This window comes from Nothobranchius furzeri, chromosome 12, assembly GCF_043380555.1.
Source record: "Nothobranchius furzeri strain GRZ-AD chromosome 12, NfurGRZ-RIMD1, whole genome shotgun sequence".
NCBI classification, from domain to species: domain Eukaryota; kingdom Metazoa; phylum Chordata; class Actinopteri; order Cyprinodontiformes; family Nothobranchiidae; genus Nothobranchius; species Nothobranchius furzeri.
In genome coordinates, this window is record NC_091752.1 from 25,681,214 (window position 1) to 25,701,043 (window position 19,830).

Consider the following 19,830-nt stretch of genomic DNA (forward strand, 5'->3'; position numbering starts at 1 on the left):
TGTTAGTACTGTTGCCTCGCAGCAAGAAGGTTGCAGGTTCAAAACTTGGCTGTGGCCTTTCTGCGTGGAGTTGCATGTTCTCCCCATCATGCGTGGGTTTCCTCCGGGTACTCCGCTTTCCCCCACAGATCACAACATTCTCTACAAGTTAACAATTGTATGTCGCTTTGGATAAAAGCGTCTGCCAAGTAAATAAACATAACAGTAAACATAAGTAAGCAAGCTGACACATTAAGTCTAATTTATACTTCTACGCAGCACCATTATGCATCGGCACAAGGTCTCTCCGACCGGCTCACAGAGGCTGACGGAGACATGCCCAACTTTTTAACTATCGGCCGAAAGTGACTGAGATTGCGAGCTTGTGACTGGTCAGGATGCCGCTTCCTTAAAATTTGTCAACAGCACCGCCATTGCCCCCTAGCGGCAGACACGGAACAGAGTGAAGAACACCTCGTGGAAAAAGTCTGAAATATAAACCTTTTTTTCACCCGTGACTGAAGAAGTACAAAGATATGCCGCAAGTGTTTTTTCGTGGACGGAAATGATGAGAAACATGGGTTTGGAGGTGCCAATCGCATGAAGAGGCGGAGGAGAATGAGGTACAAATTGGTCTGTGCTAAAAAGTCTCTAAAATACATTAAACAATGTAAACACAATGGTATATACACTATCGTGGACCGGATATGTGACTGTAATGGTGGCAGGATATCTCAGAATAGCGCTATGCCCTCTGTTGTCCTTGTGGGGGAATTGTTTTGTAACACTCCCCAGGTGATGGAGAAGTCCAAAAGTAAAATGTCTCCAACAAGGCATGTAGGTCTCACCCTCGCGAAGCTTACGGTATTAATTAGGCTTTATTCAGACAAGAACAATCAGAACAGAGGCCTAACGGGATGCTGTGAGTCTATAGTGTAGTTTCAGTTTTGCTTTAAAGGCCTCAAATGAGGTTGTATGTCTAATTTCCAGTGGAAGTCTAGCCTACAATTTAGGGGCTATGGTGGGAAAAGTTCTGTTCCCGCGGCTTTTAAGTGTGGCACAACCAGCGGCGTGGTCTTTAGGGGGCGTGTCTCTGAAGGAGGCGATAAATAAGGTAGAGCTGTCCCTGCTAGTGACTAGAACATGAACACAAGAACCTTGACCTCAATGCCTGGAAGCCACTGCAACGCACATAAAACTGGAGAGATGCTCTCCCATTTTTTCGCACTGGTAATGAACCTCGCTGCAGCATTCTGAACCATCTGCAGCCTTGATGGTGTTGATGTAGTCAGACCGATGTTGTCAGTAGTCAAGCCTGGAAAGCACGAACGCAGATGTGACTATCTTTTTGGATAACTTAGGTACGGTTCTATTTTAGCTTAGAAATCTAGACAAACATAGCGATAGCAAAAAATATTTAGCTCCGCAGGTTGTTTCAGCCATTGTAGCCTCAGCAGGTCTACCATTGGCCCAAACAGTCAATCACAGTGCTCTAACTTGAATGGGTGGGCTTAATACTAGAGCTATGGAGGAGAACAGAAAACTTAGGATGATTTAGACTTGGGCTTTTCTCTGAGACATGAGCAGATAGAGGTACTTAAGTCATTTTTTTAAAATAAGGGGTGTATTTGCTGCTGCTTCGTCTTCTACGGTGTATGGCAGACTGCCCAACTGACTGATTTCTGTTGATGAATACGTCCTAATTTTGTTCGTTGCTCAGTTTGGTCCTAGCAATGTCCAGCTGCACGCAGACACAGATTTAAAAACAACCATAGAATCAGCCCCACACCTGGGCTGTTTTAGTGGTTCATGGCCAGACAACAAATTTACAACTATTGGATGGCTTGCTAGTCTTCTAGTTAAATCCTGTGAACTTTTACACTCCCTTTTGTGAAATGTTTTTATCTTTACAAAAATATTTTGTTTTCTTAAGTATGGTGTAAAAACTATTCAATAGGCAGACTAGAAAATTGTGAAATTTAATTGACGTCCCTTAGATTTAAACTGTGTGCGACTAAGGTAAAGTTGATGCACATACTTTTTATTATTCTGTATATAAAAATAGCCTTTTTATTATAATTGAATTCCTTCTCTTTGGAGTCCTGAACAATATTTAGCAGAAATTTGCAGGGAATAAATTATGAAATTGTATTTTTTTGGTATCATGAGATGTTTGCAGTGATTTTTACCTTTAGGTAGGAAGTACGTCTTTACACCTCTGTAGGGTGTCTCTTGTGTTTCTCATATACGTGTGATTTCAAATGATCTGATGGGAAATATTCATAATAAACACAATCTTGCAGCATTTTTATTTAGCACTCAACAGAGTAAATTATCTTAAGTCTTTTTCATGTGATCATCAAAGAAAAATGACCCACTTTGACAGGGATCACTCATCCAGAAAACACACACACCTCATATGTGAGGACAGGCTAAAATGAAGTTAATTATTATCCCTGTTTTTTTAAGCATTCTCCAATGAGTGTTTTGCTCCCCTACCTCTTCTCCCTCCATCTCTCCATCTCACTGCTTCTCTCTCTTGCACATATTTACATGAGTGGTAGATAGAGTGAAAAAGTAAACATATAATTAGGCTACATTACTTTGATTGTTTTCTTTTCAGATTATGCTTGCTGTCATCTCTGTGCCGCAAGAAAGGGCGAAGGGCATGATGCGCTTGTACAAGGGGATGGATAGGGAGGGGTGCGACGCAGGATGCTGTTTGCACATTCATGCAAATGTGTGTGTGTGTGTGTGTGTGTGTTTTAGGGCCTCCCGCTGTGAATCGAGATTGTATTTCTAGCAGGGCCTAATGTTTTGTTTACCGAGTGTTAAAAATGCCTAATTAATAATCCCCCAGTCTGTCTGACAGTATGAAAGAGAGACAAGGAAAGCAACAGAAGAAAAAGACATCAAGAGAAAAGCTCAGCTCTTTTAAGAGTACACACATCAGCGCAACCGTAACACAATCCGAAGCTAAATTGCACATCAATGAAAAACAGCACCCGCCTCTGGTTAATTCCTTTCCACTCATCTAATTTCCCCTCCAAGCATCTTTAAGATGAAGAGATGTTTATTTTAAAACTGCTTCTGACACGGAGGTATTGAAACACGGAGGCCAAATGGATTAACACAAATATGTTGATGCAAAGATTAGTTTTGTCAAGTTGTGATTTATGATCTCACTCACAGATTTATAGTTTGAGTTAAAACCTCCAATATTGAAGGAATAATGAGCCAGCTGGTGGCTGAAAGCAAGGTGTCTGATACAACATGGATGGCTTTTAAAGTAAAGGTGCTTCACATAAACAGAGTCACAAGTGAAATACAGACAAAAAAGTACAATGTGGAGAATCTTAACGAAAACCCAATTTGAAAAGTAAAAAGTGTCCTTGTGGTTTTTAGAGAACTTTAGACTGCCAGTACAACAGAAAACAGTTCATTCCCCAGCCATGCTGTAGATGCAACAGGCTGGAACGAATGATCTCCTCTGGTTTTCTAATAAAGCTCAATACAAACTTTATTGCAACCATTCAAAAGGAGGAAATAAAGGCACACATTTTATGTTAATTTTTAGATACCAACTTCCTCAGTTTGGACCTATTTTTCAGATTCAATAGTCAGAGCACCCAAATTGCTCAAGTTTGTCTTGAATGCCAAATTTAACCACCAATTTAAAACTTGATCAGAGGGGCTATTCTCTTTGGGGCAGTTATCAGACATTCAGTCTTTTCAGAGTTTGTTTGAAATGTCATCATTATCATTCCTGATAGACACTTGAGCAGTTAAGACACTTTAAAGACCTCTGAATCCCTGAAGAAGCATTGTGACTGAATGCAAAAATGGTTTAAGGTTATCCGGCATTCAACAGTTATCTGTCCAAGAGGATGTATATTAAAATAGGACAGAACCCAAAACAGAGCTTTGGGGCACCACTCATAACAGTCTGTCTTACAGTCTTTGACTCAAATGGATGCTGAAACTTCTATTTGATAAGTAAAACCTGAGCAAATCTAAAACAGTTCCCGAGACCCAAAACAAATAACCCAGAAACAGAGGTTGCTTGTGAGGATCAGACATGGTAGATGCAGATATGACCACAGAACATCAAAGTCCGTAATGATCCCTATTTTTTCTTGGATTGTCATGTTATCATTACTTAATCTGAACCTTTTGATCACTTGACTTGATGCAGATGAGCAATAATATGATGTAATTCTGTCTAATGCACCAGGAGAACCTGTGACTGGAGAATTGTTTTAGAGCTTGTTCCCCCTTATTCAGTAGTTTGTGGTAGTATACCAACAGTCGCCTTTGGTTCTCATCTCAGAACAGGAATAAGATCAGAGAAGTGTGGTTGTTGAAAAGTCAGCTGTACAGAAGTGGACTTTGTGTATCTGTGTGTGTTCACAAGGTATAAATGTCAAGTGTCATGTCAAAAGCTGACTGGCTCTACCTCACAGACGACATGTCTTCCTCTCCGATGCTTTCTCTGAGTCTCTACTGAGGCAGAGAAACAGCGGGGGTCACGGTGAGTGAGGTGTCAGACAGCAAGAAGCTCAAAGTGTGGAAGAGGAAAACAGCAGTGAAGGAGGAGGAGACGAATAGCTTTTGCTTCATGTGGTGTTTTCTCAGCTCTGGTTGTCTTCTGTCATCGTGCATCCAAACTAAACTTTTTCCTGTGTTTTATGTGTGTGTTACAGGGTGGTTCGCTGGGACTGTGAAATGGATATTTCAGCACTAGAGGGTCACTTTGATGTTGTCATGTGTGCGGACTGGTGAGCACATGCACACACACTCTCTCTCACACACACACACACACTTATCTCTGCATGCATAATGTTCATTCCCATTTTTGTGCGACATATTTGGCATCCCCCCGCCCCCACACCAATGTCTGGACCTTCCTATCCACATTGGGCCGCACACTCTCACACACGCCTGCCTCCATTTTACACCAAATTGCCTCGCTTTCATGCTTAGTGTCCCAGCAAATGGACGACTTAGGCAAATTGCAAATAATTGCACCTTGACAAGAAAGGAGACTCCATAAGATAAAGGAAGAGTTGAGGATTGATAGAGTAGAAGAAATTGAAGTGAAACTGGGGTGAAAGAGCGGAGTAGACGACAGTTTCAGAAACTCAGTTGCCAACATGGTCTTTTCTTAGAATGTTTTTTTTTCATGCAATACCCCAAAGGAACGTGCACATTTACATCTAAGCAAGAATATATTTTAAGCCTACAAATTCTCTTTTGTTGCTATTTCAAAACAGTTCACATGCACTGTGGAAAAGCAAGTGGAATTTAGATATTTTTGGTCCAACGAATGACAAAAACATAGGAAGTGTTTATCTGAAGTGTGCAGCAGCATTGTTGTTTGGAACATCTTCCTTCATTCTTCAGGTGGCGTCCTGCTAAGAGTCTAAATCTCCAATATGGGCAGTCGAGTTGAAACTTTTAGAAGGCAAATCAGAAAATCAGCTTGCATAAAGGCGTGCATCTCCCTGCACAAGTGTGAGCAGTGTGTGCTAAGTGATGCATTAGCAAATGGCATTATCATTATTTTAATGTCACGGTCATTACAGGTAATAGTCAGGTCCAACACCCATAGAGAGAAGGAGAGCAAGCAGCTAATAGAGGGTATTTTACAGCAAACTGGTGTGTGTGTGTGTGTGTGTGTGTGTGTGTGTGTGTGTGTGTGTGTGTGTGTGTGTCAGACAGAAGTGGATTGTCTGAGAACAGTTAATTGTACATAAAGTTTTGATATTGCAGGTTCCTTTCCCATTTATCGCAGCAGAGAGCCGCATAAGGTTGTGTGTGTGTGCAAAATTTCTGTCTTTTCTGCACATGAATGTGAGTGATTGTGCGATGATTGTAGTGCTAGTGTTTGAAGAGTGATGGCTGATGAATTAACGAGGAAGTCATTGTGATGATCACCTTCGAAAAGGTCAACAACAGCGAATTCCACTCCAATTAATTACAGCTCCTACCAGTTACTGTAGATGCACCGCTGAGAGAAGAGGAGAGGAAACAGGAGAGGGCAGAAGAGGAGAGGAGAGGAAAGGAGAGGAGACAGGAGAGGAAAGGAGACAGGAGAGGACAGAAAAGGAAAGGAGAGGAGAAGACAGGAGAGGACAGAAAAGGAAAGGAGAGGAGAGGAGAGAAAAGTAAAGGAAAGGAGAGGAGAAGACAGGAGAGGAGAGGAGAGGAAACAGGAGAGGACAGAAAAGGAAAGGAATGGAGGGGAGAGGAGACAGGAGAGGACAGAAAAGGAAAGGAAAAGAGAGGAGAGGAGAGAAGACAGGAGAGGATAAAAAAAGGAAAGGAGAGGAGAGGAGACAGGAGAGGACAGAAAAGGAAAGGAAAAGAGAGGAGAGGAGAGAAGACAGGAGAGGATACAAAAAGGAAAGGAGAGGAGAGGAGACAGGAGAGGACAGAAAATGAGAGGAGACAGGAGAGGACAGAAAAGGAAGCAAAGGAAAGGAAAGGAAAAGAGAGGAGAGGAGACAGGGGAGGAGAAAAGAGAAGACAGGAGAGGACAGAAAAGGAAAGAAAAGGAGAGGAGTTAGGAGAGGACAGAAAAGGAAAGGAAAGGAGAGGAGAGGAAAAGACAGGAGAGGAGATGAGAGGAGAGGATAGGAAACAGGAGAGGACAGAAAAGGAAAGGAACAGAGGGGAGGGGAGAGGAGAGGAGACAGGAGAGGACAGAAAAGGAAAAGAGAGGAGAGGAGACAGGAGAGCACAGAAAAGGAAAGGAGAGGAGACAGGAGAGGACAGAAAAGGAGAGGAGAGGAGACAGGAGAGGACAGAAAAGGAGAGGAGAGGCGAGTAGAGGAGACAGGTGAGGACAGGAAAGGAAAGGAGAGGAGAGGAAACAGGAGAGGACAGAAAAGGAAAGGAACAGAGGGGAGAGGAGACAGGAGAGGAGAGTAGACAGGAGATGACAGAAAAGGAAAGAAAAGGAAAGCAAAGGAGAGGAGAGGAGACAGGAGAGGAGAGAAGACAGGAGAGGACAGAAAAGGAAAGGAGAGGAGACAGGAGAGGACATAAAAGGAAAGGAGAGGAGAGGAGACAGGTGAGGACAGAAAAGGAAAGAAAAGGAAAGGAAAGGAAAAGAGAGGAGAGGAGAGGAGAGAGGAGATGTGAGGAGAGGAGAAGAGAGAGGAGAGAACAGGAAAGGAGAGGCGAAGACAGGAGAGGAGAGGACATAAAATGAAATGAAAGGAAAAGAGAGGAGAGGAGACAGGAGAGGACAGAAATGGAAAGGAGAGGAGACAGGAGAGGACAGGAAAGGAGAGGAGAGGCGAGTAGAGGAGACAGGTGAGGACAGAAAAGGAAAGGAAAGGAAAAGAGAGGATAGGAAACTGGAGAGGACAGAAAAGGAAAGGAACAGAGGGGAGAGGAGAGGAGAGGAGACAGGAGAGGAGAGTAGACAGGAGAGGACAGAAAAAGAAAGGAAAGGAGAGAAGAGGAGACAGGAGAGGACATAAAAGGAAAGGAGAGGAGAGGAGACAGGAGAGGACATAAAAGGAAAGGAGAGGAGAGGAGACAGGAGAGGACATAAAAGGAAAGGAGAGGAGAGGAGACAGGTGAGGACAGAAAAGGAAAGGAGAGGAGAGGAGAGAGGAGAGGACAGAAAAGGAAAGGAGAGGAGAGGAGAGAGGAGAGAACAGAAAAGGAAAGGAAAAGAAAGGAGAGGCGAAGACAGGAGAGGAGAGGACAGAAAATGAAATGAAAGGAAAAGAGAGGAGAGGAGATAGGAGAGGACAGAAAAGGAAAGGAGAGGAGAGGAGACAGGAGAGGACAGAAAAGGAGAGGAGAGGCGAGTAGAGGAGACAGGTGAGGACAGAAAAGGAAAGGAAAGGAAAAGAGAGGAGAGGAGAGGAAACGAGAGGACAGAAAAGGAAAGGAACAGAGGGGAGAGGAGAGGAGAGGAGACAGGAGAGGAGACTAGACAGGAGAGGACAGAAAAGGAAAGGAAAGGAGAGGAGAGGAGACAGGAGAGGACATAAAAGGAAAGGAGAGGAGAGGAGACAGGAGAGGACATAAAAGGAAAGGAGAGGAGAGGAGAGGAGAGAACAGAAAAGGAAAGGAAAAGAAAGGAGAGGCGAAGACAGGAGAGGAGAGGACAGAAAATGAAATGAAAGGAAAAGAAAGGAGAGGAGGAGACAGGAGAGGACAGAAAATGAAATGAAAGGAGAGGAGAGGAGAGGAGGTGTTTGGGGTTAGACCTTCTTTCACTTGCAGCACCTCCTCATGATCATCATTAAATAGAAGGTGTTCTGTTAAATCATATAAATAGAAGGGATTTTCTCTATTTGGAGCATTATAATAATGTTACATGGTGTGGCAAAAAATATATTTGGCATCCAAATATTGTGCAAGTTGTCCCACTTAAAAATAGGTCTGTAATTTTCATCATAAATAAACCTCAAGAATGTAAAAAAAAATCCATGAAATCACATTGTTTGATTTTTAGAATATATTTGTATAATGGTGTACAAGTATTTAGCACCTGCAATAATGGAAATTAAACTTGTTTTATGTATAAAAGACTCCTGTCCACAACTTCAATCAGGCTCCATCTCCACTATGATCAAGACCAGAGAGCTGTCTAATGACACCAGGGACAAGATTGTTCACCTGCACAAGACCGGGATGAGCCAATCTACAATAGACGAGCAACTTGGTGAGAGGAGATAAACCTTTATTAGAAAATGGAACAAATACAAGGTCACTGACAATCTCCCTCAACCTGGGGCTCCATGCAAAAAGTCACCTCGTGGGATACAAATAATCTAAGGAACGCTAAGGAAACAGCCCAGAGCTACATGAAAGGAACTGGTCAATGACCTGAAGAGATCTGGGACAACACAGTAAAGGTTACTGTTAGTAACACACATCATGGAATAAAATCATACAGTGCTAAAAAGGTCCTCCTGCTCAAGCACACGTCCAGGCCCATCTAATGTGTGCCAGAGAAAATCTGGAGAGGTGGATTGGGAGAATGTCATGGTCAGATGACACTAAAATGCAACTTTTGATGGAAACACCACTGCCGTGTTTGACAGTGAAGAATTCTGAGTTGCATTCCAAGAAACCCATTCCATTATTTTTTCTTCCAAGAAGCCAGGCTTTGTTGGAATCTTTATCATAACATATCCACACTTTTTGAAAGTTTTCTTTTGCCGTCATCAAATTGTCCACAATTTTTAGGTTCAGTAGGTGCTTATTTCTTTGAAAATTGTGTTTTTTAAGCTCTTTAGCTGTGACCTATGAATCATTCAGGCATAAAAAGGCTCCTTAACTCAAAAGATGAGCCAGTGTCGACACCTAACAGCATAACACAACTTAGCAAAGAACCAAAGTCAACTTAAAATTCCAGACACTTTGTTAAGAGGAGCTTGTCACAAAGACTTCTGGTTTCTTCAGCTGAATCCTTCAGATAACCTAAAAGGTGAGATGTATTGTAGAACCAACAAGGTGAGTCTCAAAGGAAGTTCTGGCTGTAGACATGTCAGATAATGGATGATCAGCTGATGCATCTCAGGTCTCGTGTCACTCTTTCACTTCCATAAAGACATGACTTTGAAGTTCTGCTTGTAGTTCTTAGGTCTGATACTTCGTTTTTTTTTTCTGTCATCCTCTTTTTAAGTACTCCCTGAACAATGTGCTGTCATGGCCAGATAATGAACAAAACAATAGTGTAAAAATGTAAATCTAGAAGAAAAACCTTGAAAGATCTTCAAAAAGCCTGGAGACCTTTTGATCCAAACCAAACATAAAATGTCAAGAAAGTTTGGATTTGTAGATACACAAAAGTTGTTTAAAACTTTTGTACAGCACTGTGTACCATTTATTTTATCTATGCATGCACATTTGATAGAATAATTAAATCATTTTCTGTTACAGGAGTTTAAATCTTTTCAGCATCCACATTTGTAAACAAAAAATCTATAACAACTGAACACAAATATGAGTAAATAAACATTTTAGTGTCCGTCAGTAGAGGTAAATGTATTAAGATTCACATTGCGTGCATGTGTGCATGAATGTGTGTGTGCATGCATGCTTTGCTGGCACTCTAAAGACTAACAATGAGGGGATTGCCGCAGTAGGCTTGTGTGAATCTGGCGGAGAATTTTGGAATTCTGCTTTTCCCAAAAATCTGTCCATGTGTAGGCATTGAGATAAAGCTCAGTGTGTGTTTGCATCTCTGTGAAAGCATTTGCATGCGGCTGCATTCCTTTGTTTTTGTCAAATTAAGAGGATGTCCTTTCAGTGTAAAGGTGACGGTCCAGATTGACTTGAAATGTTGACACAACTTGATCTTTTTTTACTGTGCAAGATTAAATAAAATATCCTTTTTTCTTTTGTCCACAAAGTAATGAGACCATTTATTAAGTATGTGTTTCAATATCTCAATTGCCAACAAACATCAGAATAAGATGACATGTCTCACACGTATGATTTCTGCCTATTAAAGCATAAACAAACGTGTCATGGGACATGCATTCATGTAAGACCCTCACAATTGTTAAACTTCCTCTTGGAAATAAGACTTGGTAGATGATGTCACTAATTTCCAGTTTCACCTTTTCAACCTTGAAAGTATGTGGACATTTGTGTATGCAGTCAAATATAGAAGCAAATGCTAGGACCCCCCCCCCCCCTTGTCCTTTGACCTGCTGTCAGTTGTGTCTGGTGTTGGCTTGGTGGGTGGAGTGGTGGGCGGGAGGGTGGGGGTGCTACAGCGGGACAATAGGCCTCTGACCGTCTGGATGCATCACAAGTGACCTCTAAGAGGAAGAGCAGTCAATTTGGAGGATCATTACTCTGACATTCAGAGGGTTTAATAGACAGTTAGATGTTTTGTTCTGGATATTAGAACTAAAATCAGGTAATGCTGTAAAATGTTGTGTAATACACAGCTACCAAAACTGAAATGTGACATATCTATGCTGCTGGTCCTGCCAATTCTGTCTATCTCCAGATCCCATGATTGTCTTTTCTTCTCTTTTTCTTTTCTTGATTCACATTTTTTAATTTTCTTTATTTATTTTTTTTTTTTTTCAAAAAACAAAAAGCAAAGAGAGAAAATTCTGACTTTTTTTTGTTCTCACAATTCTTACAATTTTTTTAGAATTCTGACTTTGATCTCAGAATTTGGACTTTTTTTCTCAGAATACAGACTTTTTTCTCAGAATTCTGACTTTTTTTTCTCAGAATACTGACATTTTTCTCAGAATTCTGACTTTTTTTCTCAGAATTCAGACTTATTTTCTCAGAATTTGTACTTTTTCCTCAGAATTCAGACTTATTTTCTCAGAATTCGGACTTTTTTCTCAGAATCCGGACTTTTTTTTCTCAGAATTCAGACTATTTTTTCAGAATTCTGACATATTTATTTTCTCAGAATTCAGACTTTGATCTCAGAATTCTGTCTTTGATCTCAGAATTCTGACTTATTTTCTCAGAAATCTGACTTCTTTTCTCGGAATTCTGACTTATTTTCTCAGAATTCTGACTTTTTTTTCAGAACTCTGACTTTGATCTCAGAATTCTGACTTATTTTATCAGAATTCAGACTTTTTTCAGAATTCTGACATATTTTCTCAGAATTCTAGCTTATTTCTAAGAAATTCTGACAATTTTTCTCAGAATTCTGACTTTTTTCTCAGAATTCTGACTTTGATCTCAGAATTCTGACTTTGATCACAGAATTCTGACTTATTTTCTCAGAATTCTGACTTTTTTCTCAGAATTCTGACTTTTTTTCTCAGAATTCTGACTCTTTTTTTGCAGAATTCTGACTTATTTTCTCAGAATTCTGACTTTTTTAACACAGAATTCTGACTTTTTCCTCAGAATTCTGACTTATTTTCTCAGAATTAGGACTGTTGTCTCAGAATTCTGACTTTTTTTCTCAGAATTCAGACTATTTTTTCAGAATTCTGACTTTGATCTCAGAATTCTGACATATTTTCTCAGAATTCTGACTTATTTTCTCAGAATTCAGACTTTGATCTCAGAATTCTGTCTTTGATCTCAGAATTCTGACTTATTTTCTCAGAAATCGGACTTTAGTCCCAGAACTCTGACTTTGATTTCAGAATTCTGACTTATTTTCTCAGAATTCTGACTTTTTTTCTAAGAATTCAGACTTATTTTCTCAGAATTCCGACATTTTTCAGAATTCTGACTTTGATCTCAGAATTCTGACATATTTTCTCAGAATTCTAGCTTATTTCTAAGAATTCATACTTATTTTCTCAGAATTCAGACTTTTTTCAGAATTCTGACTTTGATCTCAGAATTCTGACATATTTTCTCAGAATTCTAGCTTATTTCTCAGAATTCTGACTTTGATCTCAGAAATCTGACTTTGATCTCAGAATTCTGACTTATTTTCTCAGAATTCTGACATTTTTTCAGAATTCTGACTTATTTTCTCAGAATTGGGACTTTTTTCTCAGAATTCGGACATTTTTTCTCATAATTCAGACTTTTTTTCAGAATTCTGACTTTGATCTCAGAATTCTGACATATTTTCTCAGAATTCTGACTTTTTTCTCAGAATTCGTACTTTAATCTCAGTATTCTGACCTTTTTCAGAATTCTGACTTTTCTTTCCAGAGATTTCTGTCTTTATCCTTAGAATTATTGTAGTCATAATTCAATTTATAATCTCAGAATTCTGACTTTTTCACTGAGAATTCTGACTTTTTTCAGAATTCTTTCTTCATCCTTAGAATTTTTAAAGTCAGAATTCTGAAAAAAAAGTCAGAATTCTCTTTCATTTTTTTTTTCAGTGGCCTAATCCTCTTCCGTAATTGTTAAATTTTAAACATTTCTGCCCTCACTACATACAATGTTTTTAACATCATTATTAATAGAATGTTAGGTTGGAAACAATAGATGTATATTTGAGTTAATATATTTAAGTTTAGTGGGTTATTATTAATGTAGTCATCTTTATTTTTTGGTATTATATTATTTCCTTCAGTAAATAATAGTGCATTCTTAATTGGTACATGTATTTTGTATTAATTTAAAACACATTTTTTTTATTTAAAAACATATTTTCTGGTGACAGTATGGGTTTGTAGCTTTGTCATTTCTCTAGTTGCCCCCTGAATGACACCCTGTCCTTCACTTGGCCTCAGTGTGTGTGTGTGTGTGTGTGTGTGTTTCAGACATTACCTCCACCCAACGAGCTCACTTCCTTGTTTTCCTTGCCACTCACTTTTCCTGTGAATTGATATCTGTGGCAAAACAAACCAAACAGAAACCTCTCACCTTTCAAGTCAAATAAACATCACGCCTCTGTCTGCACTTGGAAGAATAATAAACTTCACACGTGCGCTTGCACATCCTGGTTGTGGTCAGAGTGTGTTTTGTTGCATTTATTTCAAGTATATGCATTTATAGCGGATAAACACACCTTGACTGTGTTGTGCACACTTTTTGTTCTTTCTTGGAATTTAGATGTTTTATTTTATTAAGGGTGGAGACAATTGGGATGGGTGTTGTCTAGATTATTATGCCACTGACACTGAGCAGTTGGATGGATGTTCAGGATTATTTTAAATCTCCATGTGTCATTTTATTCAAATAACTCCACTCTCATCTGTGATATCAGGTTCATAATAGATTGACCTTGTCGTTAGAAAACAGGTGTCCTGTGTTTTCTGTTAATATTTAACATTATGTTTAAGTAAAACTAAATCCTTTCACACGTTGCGGATATTTGGGGGTCAACTGATGGAGACTACTCATAAGTTTTGTATCATACGTATCTTCTGCCATTTTTACCATAAAAGGCTCTAACAGTAGTAGCTCAGGAGGTAGAGCAGGTTGTCCAGTAATCGGGAAGAGAATGCTGCTATTGTGTTATCCTTTTTATGTTCTTTTCCTACACAGTTTTGGTGAAAAATTGTTTTTACTTGACATGTTTCAGCTAGTATCTCTAGTCGTCATGAGAGATTGCCGGTGTTGGTGATGCCACTTTCTTTTATGACGCCACCAACACCGGCACTCTCTGATGACTGCTAGAGATAATAGCTGAAACATGTCAGGTAAAAAAAAACATGTTTTACTGAAACAGTGTAAGAAAAGAACAAAAAAATGTTATTGAAGATCAACACAGAATGAACGTACAGAAGAGCTGCTGTTGTGTCCTTGGGCAAGACACTTAACCCGCCCTTGCCTGCTGGTGGTGGCCGGAGGGGCTGGTGGCACCTGTGTTTGGCAGTCTCACTTCCGTCAGTACGCATCACGACAGCTGTGGCTACATCGTAGTTCATCACCACCAGCGTGTGAATTGGTGGATGACTGATTGTGTTGTGAAGCGCCTTGGGGGATTGTAGACCCCTAAGAAGGCGCTGTACAAATACAGGCTATTTACCATTTAGTATGAATAGAAAAACACAATTGGCTTCTTCATTGGATGACATATGATATATAAGATCCATCCATCAATTTACTAAGCATGACCGATTGCCAGTCCATCATGAGGCAACACAGAAACACACAGGACAAACCATACATATACACACACACACACACACACACACACACACACACACACACACACACACACACACACACACACACACACACACACACACACACACACCTAAGGACAATTTAGAGAAACCAATCAAACTGACAGTAATGTTTGTGGACTGTGTGAGAAACTGTGCAGCCCATAATATTAGATGTTAAAGGGAAATGTGGTCATTTTCAAGTGTGTATAGAGCTCCGGGAGTTGACGTCACTTCTTCCGGCATGCAACAGTTCAATTCGAAACGGCGCCATATTGGCAGGCAGTAGCCCACAGCAGGACTATTTGTTATTGTCAGAAAACTCAATCAAACGGGAAATATGGTAGATTCCTGTTGTGCCCCAGGATGCAGAACAGATGCGGACGACATAAGGAATGAGCCATCTGCAGGATTCCCCAAGATCCGGAGCGCCACAAAAGTTGGATCATTGTAATAAAACACGTTAGTGACCGGGCTAAAATGAAACTGTGGGATCCCGAGAGTAAAGGTTTTCGCTTATGCAGCGACCGCTTCATATCAGGTACTTAAACCAACATTTCCTCAACTGTGTATGGTATTTATTTTAAATGCTTTTATTACGATTCTTAGTGGGCTTCCTAAACTTATTTTGGCGTGGCTTTTTCTGTCTTATTACTCATAGCAGCAAGTAAACGTCACGTAAAACGTTACCTCGTGATTTCTGTGTGCTGCCGTTTACGTGTCTTATGATCACAGTAATTAACCGGCTAAGCTGTATTTCATTTTTAAGCAATGGTTGATCAATTGTCAGATCACACATATAAAGCACTTTGGATTGCTATTATCTGTCTCACCGAGACAGATCTCAGACAGATCCCGAGACGCTCCTGCCTGACATTTATTTTATTCACGGAAAACAATCAGACTAGTGATTTCTCTTGGCGTTCAGTTTATACATTCAAACAGCACAGCCCTCTATTTAAACTACTTAGGTGTAAATCTATGTTATTTGTCCATTCATCCATCCATTTTCATCCGCTTATTCGGAGTCGGGTTGCGGGGGCAGCAGCCTAAGTCGAGAGGCCCAGACTTCCCTCTCCCCAGCCACTTGGGCCAGCTCCTCTGGGGAAATCCCGAGGCGTTCCCTGGCCAGGTCTGGTAAGAAGTTTGCTCCGACAGCTTCTGGCGTTTTTAAAAAGTATCCCAGGGGCACGGCAAGGGTCGGAGATGTTTAGTCTATTTAATTTCTGACTATATAAAACGATTTCATCGGTTTTAAAGTGTGAAGTAAACTCAGACGAAGTAAAATCCAAGCCGATCCCGTTCATTTTGTTTACCTTTGTTGCCTGCCAACATGGCGTCTACTCTTAGAGTCACGTGACGTCCGGAGGTCTATACCCATTATACCTAGAAAGCTTCCTGAATGGCCTCAGTTTGGAGAAGTAGAGCTGACATCCTACATGAGTGATGAGCTAATGGCTAGTTTGACTTCAGTCATGACGAAAACCTGATTTATACTTCTCTGTGAACTCGGTACCACAGACACACACAGAGTGTCGGAAAGGTTTTCGCAGGCGAATTCCAGCGCAGGCAGCAGAGTGTTACAAAACTGTTCCCCGCTAGGACATTTCTGTGGTATCCTGCCACCATAGCACTCATGTATCTGGTCCGCGATGGTGAATTTACTAATGTGTTTATATATTTCAGAGACTTTAAAACATGGACACATTTGTCCCTCATTCTCCACCACCTCTTCATGCGATCACCACCTCCAAACCCACGTTTCCTGTCAATGCCGTCCAAAAATAAAAGGTTTGCTCTGTATTTTGTACTCCTTCACGGGTCACGGGTGAATAAACGTTCATATTTATGGTCTTTTTCCGTGATGTGTTCTTCATTCTGTTTTGGGTCTGCCGCTAAATATCTTTTTTATTTTTTTGTGAGGAAGAAGAAGAAAGAAGAATATAGCGCCTGTCAAGATAAAAATCACGAGACGCTTACCAAAAACTAAAATTTTAAATATAAAAATTTTCGAAAATGTTCAAAAATATGTTTCAAATGAGCAAAACGGCAACGCTTGTGCTGACCAATCACAAGCTTGCCGACTCTGTCACTTTTGACGGATGTTAAATGTCACACCGACGCAGACAGAGAAATATAAATCAGGCTTAACATGTTGCTTCTGTAATAAAACAGCGCCGATCACAACACTTTAATTTCTTCAAACTGAGGCCATTCAAGAAGCTATCCACAAATTAGCTAAATTATCCCTTTTAAAGATAGTTTTGTAGTTATTTAGGTTTAACAGATAGTTGATTTTTTTGTCATGTCTTGTTTGTTTTCATTCCGTAATTATACATTATTTGATTTACTTATAAGGTACCCCAACACAGACATTTTTGAATCCTTTAGTGTGTAAACGTGTGCACTTCTGCACGTCCACCTTGTGTTTGTGCACTGCAGCTGATGCTATCTGTGCATGCTGGAGCTTTTTGATGCTCTTCATTCTTCTTTGCGCTTCGACAGCAGGATGATGTGAATACCCAACGAAAAGGGAGAGCATCTTACTCATGCAAATTGTTTTTCTCCTCCTTCTCCTGGTTGTGGATTTATTTGTAAACAAAAGAAAATAAATAGCCTGCTGCTTTATCTGAGCGTGCCATCATGCGAATGCATTCTAACCTGAGCCTCGTCTCCCACTCAGTTTGTTTCTGGACCAGTACAGAGCCAGCCTGGTTGATGCCGTAAGGAGATTACTGCGACCCAACGTAAGTGTGTGTGTGTGTGTGTGTGTGTGTGTGTGTGTGTGTGTGTGTGTGTGTGTGTGTGTGTGTGTGTGTGTGTGTGTGTGTGTGTGTGTGTGTCTACTGTATACATCTCTGCTTAACCCTCTCCCTCTAATTCACCTCCTTTCTCCCCGCAATCATAATTAGGCCTTCCCCCCCAAAAGCCTCCACACATTAACAGTCTGACAGGATTAATATCATGTAATGCTTTAATGCTTATTACAGGCAACTTGAATGCATGGCTCTGATCTCGGTCTCTGTTAGCTTCTCTTCCCTTAATCATAAATCCAAGGCAACTTCTCCCTTTTGGCCTCGCGATAAGACCCCATGCTGTGACAGTCAAAGCAAATGCAGAGAGGGAATGCCAATGGCTGGAAGAGATATATAGGCTTGAGATTTCTATTCATCTGAAGGAAAAAGGGTGTGTTCAAGTGCAGAGGCCAAACTTCCAAGGACTATCACTTTATGAACATGGAAGTGAAAGAAGGAAGGAAGTGAGGAGACCGAAGACTTGTTTTTAACAGTTCACGCATCAACTTCTAGCAGCAGTGACTGCTTTTTATTAGAGATCAGTTCTTGTTTTGTACTATTTCAGACCAAACAAGAATAAAACCTTCACTGCAAAAAGTGATTTTGCAGAGAGCTACTTGTCTTGTTTTAGACATTTTATTAATTTTTTAGTCCATAAAGAAAAGATTTGCAAAAGAAGCACGACTTGAAATAAGGTTAATATTCTTAAAAAGGTTAATTTTGTATTTTTTTTAGAAAGAAATATTTTAAATGGGTAAGTAGAATTGGCTTTGTTAGAACCAAATTTCACAGGTAGATTCATTTTCTAGTTACTCAAAACAAAACAATTGAATACTTACGAATATTTACCTTATTTCAAGTAGTGTTGTTTTTGCAGATAAGAATTATGTTTCTTTAGACTAAAAATATGATTAAAATAATCCAAAAACAAGGCTTTTTGGGAAATAATTGTTTGCAGTGCTCTGACTTTTTTCACCACTTCCTGGCATCATTGCTGATACTGTTCTCATTTATTATTTAAAAACGTCAATAAATTGTGTTTTTGCATTTAACCACCTTTAATTTGTTCCTAATTTTATGGTCTGATTTGCATTTTTGCGATACTTTAAAGTGCAAAGAAAACTTAAAGGATCAAAATATAAATAATATAAATATAAATCTGGATATTAGTCAACAGTCTTTGGTGCAGCAAAGCTCCTTTATTACATATTTCTTTAAATTTAGAGAGCTTGATAAATAAAGGGGACACATTTAGATTGTTGCTGACAATTGAGCCATTCCCATCTGTACTGGGTCGGCCCGGGCCGGGCGGCGTAGGTTGTTTACATATGCATTTTTTGCAGCCTGAATAAGAGACTCTGTTGCAGTGAAATGTAGAGGCTGCAGCGGTTAGAGCTGACAACTGACAGGCGTGACATCTGGCTGTGTTCGTGCAGCTGCATGTTAAGTCTCTTCGTGTCTCTCTCTTTAATCCAGTGGAGATAATTCGGGGGCTAATATGATTTGAGTGTTGGCCATCAGACTGTTGCTGCCACAACAAGCTTTGGCAAATATTTAATAATTTGCTAAGCTGATTAAACAATTAACAAAGCAATTACTTCTCCCTTCTAATGGCACTAATTTGTTGTTTCTGACAAAGGTGGTCCATCCGGTGGGCTGGATCCCTTATTCAGCTGATTAGTGCTAGAAGGAATTTGGTCTGCTTTTGCAGCTTTTAAACAGAAGAAAAGTCCGAATGGATACAAAGATGAATTATCATCTGACAAACTGAGTGAGCCTGCTGTTAACTGCCTTTTTGTTCTTTTTAGTCTCTGTCGTGTCATTTTTTTACTAAATGTTTGGGATTTGAGCGTCTCTCTTTGCTTTTTTTAATTAAGACAAAGAAAAACTAACATGATCAACATGAAATGAAACTGGAAGCTGAAGGATTTCAAAGACACTTTGAACTTGTTAGTAAGCCTCTTAGTTGTTGCTGGTTGTCTCTGATATTTCTGTGATGTACTCACACACACACATTTTTTTTCTTTCATTTTTGTCTTTCTTGCTCATATATATATAAATGCATGAGTTCTTATTTCCAGGTTGGATTGGCTTTACATTTTGGTTACATGTGTAATAATCTGTGTAAGCATTCTAAAAGTAACGATCCTGATCCTTATGTTTGGACTCAGGGCACGGCGTTGGTGTTTGCTCCACTGCGAGGTGAAACTCTGACTCGGTTCTGTCAGCTGGCCCAGCAGGTCGGGCTTTACGTCTCTCAACGCCAGCAGTATGATGCTCAGGTCTGGGGTGTTCACTTAAAGGTAAGAACACAGAGACGGCACACTATTAGTTTATTCGGGGTCAAATATCTTTTAAAAAGTGCTGCACATTCCAGCACCGTGCATGAAAAATGGAAAAATTCTATTTAATCCTTTTTTTGGTTTTCAAGATAAGAAATGTCTCAGAATTAGAAGAATTCGATAGGCATGACTCCAAAAACTGACCGATTTAAAGCTGGGGTCTGTAGC

General features: G+C 40.0%; 1 protein-coding gene across 1 annotated transcript in view; it reads left to right on the forward strand.

The window, feature by feature from the left end:
• camkmt (calmodulin-lysine N-methyltransferase) overlaps positions 1-19,830 on the forward strand; it is a 153,210-nt gene that overhangs the window by 124,554 nt on the left and 8,826 nt on the right. Inside the window, exons 8-10 of the mRNA XM_054750223.2 lie at positions 4,683-4,757; positions 17,209-17,272; positions 19,492-19,623. Coding sequence (XP_054606198.2) covers positions 4,683-4,757; positions 17,209-17,272; positions 19,492-19,623 — 271 coding nt within the window. The remainder of the gene's footprint in view (positions 1-4,682; positions 4,758-17,208; positions 17,273-19,491; positions 19,624-19,830) is intronic.